The sequence below is a fragment of the Limulus polyphemus genome, unplaced genomic scaffold (genome assembly GCF_000517525.1).
Source record: "Limulus polyphemus unplaced genomic scaffold, Limulus_polyphemus-2.1.2 Scaffold273, whole genome shotgun sequence".
Lineage (NCBI taxonomy): Eukaryota > Metazoa > Arthropoda > Merostomata > Xiphosura > Limulidae > Limulus > Limulus polyphemus.
Window position 1 is genome coordinate 22594 of NW_013665883.1, and position 11127 is coordinate 33720.

The 11127-nt window shown below is 31.6% G+C and overlaps 1 protein-coding gene across 1 annotated transcript in view; it reads left to right on the plus strand.

Annotated features, from left to right (window-relative positions):
* LOC106456936 (GPI-anchor transamidase-like) overlaps positions 1 to 11127 on the plus strand; it is a 29365-nt gene that overhangs the window by 8625 nt on the left and 9613 nt on the right. Inside the window, exons 3-5 of the mRNA XM_013916315.2 lie at positions 2407 to 2542; positions 5099 to 5210; positions 9603 to 9699. Of these exons, the coding sequence (XP_013771769.1) occupies positions 2407 to 2542; positions 5099 to 5210; positions 9603 to 9699 (345 nt within the window). The remainder of the gene's footprint in view (positions 1 to 2406; positions 2543 to 5098; positions 5211 to 9602; positions 9700 to 11127) is intronic.

Consider the following 11127-nt stretch of genomic DNA (forward strand, 5'->3'; position numbering starts at 1 on the left):
CATAAAAAAATCAATCAATTCATGCCTAGTTGATGGAAGTGGAAAATGCTCTCTGAGGTGTCATTCCAGAATATCCCATACATGCTCGATTGGGTTCATATCTGGTGACTGAGAAGACCATGACATATGGATAACATCAGTGTCATACTCCTCAAAAAATTGGGCAAATACTCATGCTCTGTGGACAGGGGCATTGTCATCTTGAAAGACACCCCCTCTCTGCAGGACAGAATTGCTGTAACATTGGGTGAAGATGATTACTCAGTACCATTAAGTAATGATTAGCATCAACCTTGCCTTCTAAAGGTATGAGTGCACCCAAACCATGCCAGTAAAATGTGCCCCACACCATTATGGAATCACCCGAACACTTTACTGTTGGAACCAAGCACTTAGGGCTGTAGAGTTCTTTAGGTTGGCACCACATGTGCACTTGTTGAGAACATGGTGAAGGATGATTCATCTGACCACATCACATTTCTCCACTGCCCGGTAGTCCATAGCCTGTGCTCTTTGCACCACTAGCCACACAACTATGCATTGCTAGGTGTGATGAGTGGTTTGTACACTGCAACCAGACTATGGTATTCCATTCAGTAGAGTTCTCAATGAACCATTTTTGATGAAACTGGCTGCTCTCGCCCCAGGTTGAAATTTGCGATCAGTGGATCTATGGTTGCTTGCCTGTTTTGTCTTGCAGTTCGAATTAATGCACAGACATCACAAACTTGGAGTATGCGCTTCCAACCACTCTTGCCCTTTGCCGATGATGTATTTCCCTCAGAGTTCCATGCTGACATCACCTTAGACACTGTTGCTCATGAAACATCAGCAAGTTGAGCTGTCTTGGTCACTAAACCTCCTGCCAAACATGCCCCAACAATCACCCCTCTTTCAAAGTCACTGAGGTCTTCTCTTGAAGCCATGCTAACCATGATTATAGGCAACCAGATCAGTCCAGCATTTTTATACATGACCCTATGCATAGTGGGATGTTATTTGCTTAATTAATGAATGAGCCACACCTGTGTGGTAGCCTCTGCATTGTATATACCTCTTGACCCACATTTACCTAAGTGTTTCCATTTTTTTGTCCACTATGTGTATATCGGTATTATCAAATCTCTTATGTTCCTAAATTCTGTCTTTTGTTGGTCTTTTCGTTTCTTAAATATATTGGAATACAAATTCAGAGGGCATACTGTGAATTGTGTTTTTTCTTCCTTTGAGTCTTAAGGTGGGTTAGTGTTTACTAACTGCAGTTATATTATGTTGTGGCTTCTGAATACTGTTCTGACTTTGTTGTTTACATATCTTGTATATTTTCAGAGACATCTGTCATAGGGTAATAAGCCTCGGTCTGTAATTTTCTTCCTGTTTATTCTCAGTATTTATCTTCTCTATTTTTTTCTATATCAATTGGTCTGGTATCCATTGTTAAGGAGTGTAGTGTTGTGTTTTTCTACCATATTCTGTTTGAATGGATTGATTTATAGTCAAGATATTTACCCATATCTGTGGGTTTCCTATGAACTTGTGTGGTATGTGAGTTATGAGTCTTGGTAACCATCATGTCAATATACACACACACACACACACACACACATGTTGTTAGTGCTGCATGATTAACTTGACTAATTAAGATAATCAGTTACCTATGAGCATCAGTACATTTTCAGTTGGTATTGTAAAATAATCGATTAATAAAATTTAACATGAATTTCTAATTATTACTATTTTAGATTGTTTCAAGACTCATGAAAGTAATCGATTAGTTGAATGTAAGTGATTAATGAGTTTGATGATTAATTGGTTATCAAATACTACTGATTGCCCAGCTCTTAATATATATATATACTTATATAAAAAATAATTATCACTAAATAAACTTCATTGTTACACATATTAAAGGTTGCTCTAAGGTTGTAAAATTTATCTAAACTGACCTGATGTTTTTCAGTTTCTAAGATAACATTTGCAGACAATCTTCCATAAAGTTTGTTTTTCAAATTGTGGATTTGTTATGTTTCCTTAACTTGACTAATTTTTTGTTTATTTTTATGATTTTAAAAGAATATTAAAAACAGTCTTTTTGTAAAACTATCAGTGTGGTTTATGATTTAATCACAAATATAAATATACCTGTTTTACCACCCCAAGCCATACAGTAGATTTTTATAGTTGTATTATTTAATAAGTAAACTTAAAAACTGTAAAGGAATGATGCAAATGGTTCAGTTGTAAGAATTATATCAGTTTATTACTACATACACATAATAGTAACAACTTAAAACTTACAGTAGTGTACAAGTAAGCATTGAACATTATAAATATTGAAAGATTGGTCATGAATTCTACCAAATAAAATATTATATTAAACCATATGTAATGTTTTTCTTTCCACAGCCAGATAATACTGATGATCGCTGATGAGATGGCTTGCAATGCCAGGAATCCTCGACCAGCTACCATCTATAATAATGCTCATCATCATATTAATGTGTATGGTGATGACGTAGAAGTAGATTACCGAGGATATGAAGTACGTCAAATTAAACTAATATTTGCTTATGCTTTTTAATGGAAAGTTCTGGCTGTTAAGTTTGTATTCTGTAATGTGTTGTATTATGTGTTTTTACAACTGTTATACTAGCTGTACTTATATGTAACATAATAGGATGCTGCAAATAATATTGTTACATCACTACTACCATGTAGAATCATGCTTACATGGCTTTTGGACAAGATTATGAAATAAACATCTTAAGCTTTACTACAAAATTTCATCATTATTAAGTGAATTAATTATGTGGTGTCTGTTAAAAGTTATAATCAACCAAATATTTTCATGCTGCTCTTTCAAACAAATGCATATATAGGTACCCAAGTGTGATATTCCTGCCAATTTACCTTTTCTTTGTATTGCCAAAATCAACTAAACCTGTTATTTTTTTGAAAGAACCATTGAGCATTTTACTTGTACGTGACTTGGGTGAAGTTGGGGGTTTGCAGTATACAATGCTAAGTGTTTCTGATACATATATAATGTTTAATTGCACTACCCGCATGTCCAGCATGAAATATTGTACAATTGTAGTGTCTAATATCTTCTCTGGGGAGAACACTGATATTAACTGAACATTGAGTCTTTTTCTACCTAAACTATCTGGTAATATGTCTGTCATGAGTAGTAATTAAATTATGATTCCTCTCACTGCATTCAAATCTTGGTATAATCTTCATACTAGTTAGTAAAATGGAATTATCAGTGAGTTTCTTCTCTGTTTAGCAAATCTTACCATCTAGCTGGTTAGCCATAGATTAACTATAATGTCATCAATTTAAAATATTTGCCTTTTGAAAATTGTCATGAGACAAAGAAACTAGAAAATTAGGAGGAAAGATTACATGTACATTAGGGATGTGAGAAATATCCACTCTGATCACTTATTGCACTGTCTGCTGAAAGCTGATCCAATCAGAAATTGAATTTGCTCTAAGTTAGGTAATCAGATTGCATTCCCATCAGTAGGTTATATCACAATATTATGCAGGCATGATACTACTTGCACAGGTGCCATATATAATAGGTAATTCATTATCATCATCTAGCCTACTGGTTCTCTCTATTAGCTTTTAATGACTGTAGCATTTTCCCTGACATTAAACATTACAGTAGCAGCAGCTACTGCAAAGGTAAACACAATCCAAACAACAGTCTCAGCAGAGGATATTGTGGACGTAAAGCATTGTCTCATGCAGTCATTTGCTATATTCCTGTAAAGAGCCTGCAGTTTTCAGTTATTTGTGCGGAATTGTACATCCCTGTATGTACCCTTATTAAATATTCAAATGCAGTAACAAAATAACTAGTGTAATGATATACTATATAGAAATGGTAGCTCATGCATGTGGAGCCTCATCTACTATCCAATCCAAAAATATCCAAATATTATTGGGTATCAGGAGCTGGATGTACAACAGCTGATATCCAAGTAAAACTACTATTTGCCCCATCCCTACCCTTAAATTACTGGCTTGCATTTATGCAGATCTCTACTAGTGGAGATCATGTATTACATCATATTGGGTACAAATTCGATGACAAGGAACCCACTTTGAGACTAATAATGCTTGGGGATGGCTCGAATGGGTAATGAAGATAAAATTTAATACAAGTTTAACATAACAGCAAGTGTACAACGTTTTGACAAGGTTTTTGTCATCATCAACAGATTTCTGTTTGAGTCATAAACTTCTTTGTAATTGTCTAACCTGTACATAGACTACTATATTGAGACATGAACTTTAATTGCATAACCTGTACATAGATTACTACATTGGATTGTGTACTGTCTTTTTTCACAGCTTCACTTGTACATAGATTTCTGTTTTGAGTCATAAACTTCTTTGTAATTGTCTAACCTGTACATAGATTACTATAATGAGTCACGGACTTTTATTGAGTGCCTAATCAATACATATACTACTACAATGACTCCTGAATTACTTTTAACTACTTAAGCTCTATATTTATTATGTTGTACATACAGTATACTAATGATGAACACATGCTCAAAAGTATCTTTTTCTTATTGATAATGAGGATAATAATGGGAATGATGTATTTAATCATAATACAAAATTAGGGTGACATTCGTGACCTCAAAAACTTGTATTGCAATTCTCATTCAAAACATAAACAAAAGTAGTTTTACTATAAAACTGTAATAGAAGAATTTCAGTTGTTTTCTGTAGTTGGTTTACATTCAATTAAAAAGAAAAAAATATCTTCTCTAGTATTTCAGGATATATTTATAACTTTGAAGTTTAAAACTGTTAAAGTTTGTTTGCAAATGTCCCAAATTTTATAGTTACGTAGTTGTTATAGAAAAGTTTTTAATCATAAAAATGTCCTACTTCAAGAATATTATTAAAGAATACTATTTTTTTTAGTTTAGAAATTTTTGTGGATCGTATTTTAAAAAAAAGTTACTAATAGAACTTAGTAAAAGTTATTTTTTATACATAGAAACATTAAAACTAATTTGAAATGAACTACTAAGTAGTCATAAGTAAGATTTTCTTGTTTTTAAAGGTGACTGTAGAAAATTTCATCCGACTCCTTACTGGCCGACTTCCACCAAACACACCAAGATCTAAACGTCTACTAACTGATGAACACAGTAACATTCTAATATATATGACAGGTGAGTTATAACTTAATACATGGTGTTTGTTAAAGTTAATTTTTATTGATATTAGAGGAAAGATATAACCTATAGAACAGTGTTTGCTCACTTGGATGATTTACATGTAATTTTGTTTCTTTCCACTGGGCAGCACTTGTTTTAATCCAATGGTAAATTATAACTTTAGTAAATCTCTTTTTTTTTTCAGAACTGACAGTAACTTTATCATCTTTGTAATAGACAAACTGTTTTCATGCAGTTGGTTTGTTCAATTATCTTGTTGTATAACGTGTTGTGAAACTTATGACATCTGCAGTGATATCAACTCTCATTGTTGAAACTAAAAAAAAGATTAAAACTTAATTGTTTAAACAGACTTTCTATATGGTATTTAATTTTCTCTATGTACTTTCAGAAATCGTAACTTTCATATAATATATTTGTTAGTTATTTAAAAACTTGTTTTGAACACTTACAGTTATAATTGTATGTGTTTGATCATGGTTTATCTGAATGCCATTAGACTATCATAAATACAACATGTAAAGTAGTTCTAACTGAATTGAATTAGCTACCAGTATTATTTGATATTTTGCACTTGTTTTATAAAAGCCAGTCTTCTAAGCATTTTACCTTTTTCATTTTCTTATTATTGACCAATCATGTTTTCAGGATCCCAAGTTAATCTTTTACATGCATCAAAACACATTTTACAATTTATGTATTGCCTTGTGTATCTTTTAGCATATGTAACATATTCATAAATTTAAACGTACCATATTGCTGTATGTAATTAATGTATATTGTATTGTTTTTTGTAAGCTTGGCATGTATAAGTTCTGCAGCAATGGCTTATTTGATACCAGCATTGAGCCTGTGTCTTCACTGAAATCTCACTCTGTCAAATTCCATGATTATTAAACCTGTGAAGGGTATAACCACCCTCTACTATTTATAAACTTAACAGATCAAATTTATTTATTAAAACAAACGTAACTGTAGTACATGTTTATAGATGAACATCTAAAAACAGTCTCCACCCAAGTAGTATATATGGTGTTATTAGTGATTCTTAAGAACTTATCAACACAATTGGGTCAAAGTGAGTATCACATGACATTTTACAGTGTTACATTCAAAATTATTAAACAACTTAATATTGAAGTATGTCAGTAAACTTTGCATGAATGTCTAGTTATATTATCTAAGGTTTAACTGCTTAAGTTCTAAAAGAAATATCCTTAAAAAATCTCTGTCTTCATTTTTCTATATCATATGATGCATCTGAGGAACTTTCTAACTTGTAAGATAAGCTGCTGTATTTTTAAACCAGTTATAAATACAAACTGTACATAATTATCTCCTACCTTCTTGAATTTGCTGAGATATCAATAAATTTGTCAAACCCACCAAAGAAGCCCGTCCCTCTCTCTCCCTCTAACTTACAAAATATTTTGCTAATCAAATATACATGGAAGATGCACGTGTTTATAATCAATAGAAATATCAGGTTCTCCTCTATGTAAATCTTACAATTATGCATTTAATTTTGCTACTGAAAATGTTAGTCTAGGTCTGTGAGTATATGTTAATAAATTTTCTCTCACTGTGTTCTCGGAACTGGGATTATGATAAACTCTGTGGGAAAGTAATTGTGCAGTACGAGCTTATTTGCTATCAACAGTGTTGCATAAACAGTCTAATGGCAGGAGTGATTATTCAATGCTTTATAATCAGCAGGTTTCTACTTCAACAGTAAAATAAACATAGGAAATAGATGTGAAAAGGTTAGAAGTAGAAACTCTCAGAAGTACTTTGGAACTTCATGGTCAATATTAAAATGGATAGAACAGTACTACTCACTTTATTTTGCATTTTCCAACCATTTAAAGGTTTATGGTGGTTATGAGGTTGGTTAATTTGATAGACCCCATATAGAGTTTGGGTAGAGAAAATAACAGATAACATATAAATTTCTATATTTATTTAGGAGGTTTTAAAGACTATGAAAGTGAAATCTGAAAATTTTCAGATGAAAAAAAAGTATTTTTAATCTTAATATGAAAATCACTCGGCATTCAGAGCTTGTTTACAGTACAATGGTTGCAATGAGAATTGTATAAAGAAATAAAAGTACAAGAAAATGTTTCTGTTATGGCTCTGTACAGAGTCAGGGCCAATCCAATAAACTTAGTAGGTATTTGGATGTTAGTTATCCTTCCAGGGTGGTCAGAATTTAGAGGTATAGGTGTATAAAGTGTGTAAGTGCTTCTTAACATACATATGTAGTATTATGAATTACTCATAAGTACTTAATTTTTAGTTATTTTTCTTCAAACATAGAACAATAAATATAAAATCTACAGGTAAGCGTAATTGATTTGTACTGTTGCATCAGACTATCTAAACCTCACTGTAAACCTCATTTATTTTCTCAAGTGGGGAGAAAAGATAAATTCATTTTTGTAGATTTTAAAGATGCATTTTAGAAAACCAAAAGTTGTCAAATTATTATACAGGTACACATAAAATCACTATAATTTATCTGGCTTTCTAACTAAGCTATAATTGGGTTAAAAAAATCTCATTTGTGTTCAGAGCAACAACTTAGTCAACAGACTTTACCATTTCAAGTTTTCCTTCAAGCCAATTACAAATCAGATTTACATAGTTTGGAAAGATCTTTTACTGTTGGTTATGGATATGTACTTAATAGAAGTGTGCATGAATAGCCCAGATGTTTCAAAAGAATGAAGTAGTGAATGGGGCTACCCTGTAGATTTTCAAAATAACTTGATATCTCAGCAAATATAAAGGTAGGATGTTCTTATTTTACATTCCAGCTTGTAAATGTCTGAAACTTGAGTTTCTGATTTGTTAACCATTATAGATGTTGTATGGTAGGCATAATAAAATATAAACTGATCAAGAAGACATGCCATATGGCATACAAAAAAGCATATTTAACATTTTGGTAATATTTCTTTTCAAATTAAGAAATTAAAACGTATATTAAAATTTGAATTTTAAGCTATGTTGGGATGTCAATTTTATTCTCATACAATGATAATAAAATTGTTTAAATAAATTTTTCAAATATCTCTAAAATGTCATGACATGCACCTTCTGACCTGTCTACAGCAAGAGGGTTAAACCATGTAGAAGACAAAGTACAGTCATGTAGTGTATTTAAGTCAAAGTGTGGTCACATTACATGCAACCTATGAGTATAAGAGCCATTTTCCAAAATCCTTTAAAGGAGTTTTGAACAAGTTCACTGCAATGCTGTCATTGGAGCAAAGAAATGATATGCGTGAAGCAGCAGTGTGGAATGTGTTTGTATGATTAGAGATGATGATCATATTGAATAGCTATTATAAAAAACCTATCCTATTTTTCAGCCACATGTACCATAAAGTGTGAACATGTTGTGATCATGACACGCAATACATCTGTGTATGTTGTCCTCCTTTGTGTTCATTACTTTCCTGGATATAGTCATCTAAAGAGAAGAAATGATTTTTGAAATACCTGTTATTTGATATGGTAGCAGTAGTAGTGCTAAAATGTGAAACTTTTTTGGGAAAAACAAACAAAACACTCAACTAACTGTTCTTATAGCTTGTACAGTTGGTGATAGCCTTCTTCTTACACTTAGATGGTCCCAGCTTTAGATGTTTCTCAGAATTTGTAATTCATTAGAAACAATGAAAAGGCTTAAATTGAATGCCATCTGAAGAGGAAGAAGCATTAAATAACCAGTTTTTATGTTTTGTATAGTAATTGTTGAGACTTGAAATATCTTTTAAATATTTGTTAATAGCTGATAATTGTTGTAAGATTATTCATGTATCACTAGGACCCGGCACTAGACTCACAATCTGAGGGTCACGGGTTCAAATCCCCCTCATATCAAACATGCTTGCCCTTTCAGCCGTGGGGGCATTATAATGTGACAGTCAATCCCACTATTCATTGGTAAAAGCATTGCCCAAGAGTTGGCAGTGGGTGGTGATGACTAGCTGCCTTCCTTCTAATCTTTCACTGCTAAATTAGGGATGGCTAGCGCGGATAGCCCTCGTGTAGCTTTGCGCGAAATTCAAAAACAAACAAACAATCATGTATCACTAATATCAATGTGAATTTTATTTTTGTAAGTTTTCTGAGTATTATTCATACAAGTTTGAAAACTTTGATATGTAAATAGTCTAGTTGGTATTTTTTTATAGTAACCAACTCAGTGCTTAAATATGGAGAAACTTAAAACTATTTACTTTATGGTCAAATATGATACAAGTTGTTTTGATGTGTTAACTATTATTAATGTATGAACTGTGGTTGGTTTGATTAAACTTCCTAGTAAGCGGTAAAACTTTCACTTTTGGTTTGTATATTTGTACATATATTTAGGTCATGGTGGAGATGGGTTTTTAAAATTTCAAGATGCAGAAGAGATCACAAATGTAGAATTAGCTGATGCATTTGAACAGATGTGGCAAAAAAGAAGGTATGACTAATAGCTTGACAGTTGTTTATTATTTCAGTTCAGTTTGTGAAACATAACACCACATGTGTCCAATTGTTCCACCTTGCTACATCCTGGTGTGTTTAATTGTAATTATTAGATACTTCATATTTAAATGATTTATCAAAAGTATAAATATTTGTTTATAGACACTGCTAGAGGTTTGTGTTTTAATTATCAATAAAACTGTTCAAGAAGATGTTTAAATTGGAAAATTATCCTCTCCATTGATTAATCTTAATCAGTTTATATTTGTAGCTTGTTGGTGGTCTATCTGGACAAATGTTTTATCTATGTATTGAATTTTTAGTTGAATCTATATTTATGTAGGATTTGACAAATACTTAGCGTTTATGCTACTAGTTTATTCTACTGAATTATCAGTAGACAGACTGTTTTAAAACATTAAAAATAAATATGAAGCCCAATCTTTTCATTCTGTCTGTTAAATAATTCAACAGAATAAGTAGCATAAATGCTACATATTTGTCAAATCCTATATAAATATTGGTTCACTATGTTGAGTAAAAGCTAAAAACACTATACACCATACATGAAATTCACCACTACAAGAAACCTAGTCTTGTTTTTTTTCCAATTTGCCTTTTCCCAGGGTCACTGATGAGGGGGTGAAATTCCCTGAAACCAGTATAACTCAGTAACAAGTGGTGAATTGAATAAAATAGTACCAATCACCCCCATGTCTTAGGGCCCTACCAAAACTAGGAGGTTTTGAATTTTGTGGGGTAGACATTTATAACTAATCTACATTTATAATATTTTAGTACTATATCTGCATTTTTTTTTGGTGTCCCTATGCTTGAGACACTAATGCCTCACTCAGACTAAGCTAAGTTAGCATATTTAGAATTACATTTTGAGAATTATATTAGTTGTATAGATATCTCTGAAAGCCACCACTTAACTTCCTAAGTATGTCTCTGTAGAAATAAATATTTAGAGATTGTGGCCCTACTGTATACATTATTATACACATTAACACTGCCTCTTGCTAGATATGCATTTTATGTTGTAAATTTATTCAGGAATTTGTCACTAAATAATCGATGTTTTTTATTATATGTGAGTGTATTTTACAGTGCATATGATATATATCAGATAAAAAATACCCTTTTTTTTTACATCTAACCAAAATTTTTCTTTCATAACCTCATCTCAGATATTAAGAGATTTATCAGTCAACTATTTTTTTCACTATAATTTTTTAATAGAAATTATTAATGAAAGGAATGAATAAAAATTGATACATTGAGAAAATGATATAATAATATTATAAATATTGTGTTTGCCAAAATATAATGCATCTAAATAGAGGTACTAAACTAAAAAAATGTATTTAACATTTAAATTTTTTTTTTACTTTACCATATCATATACTCTATAAGTTTT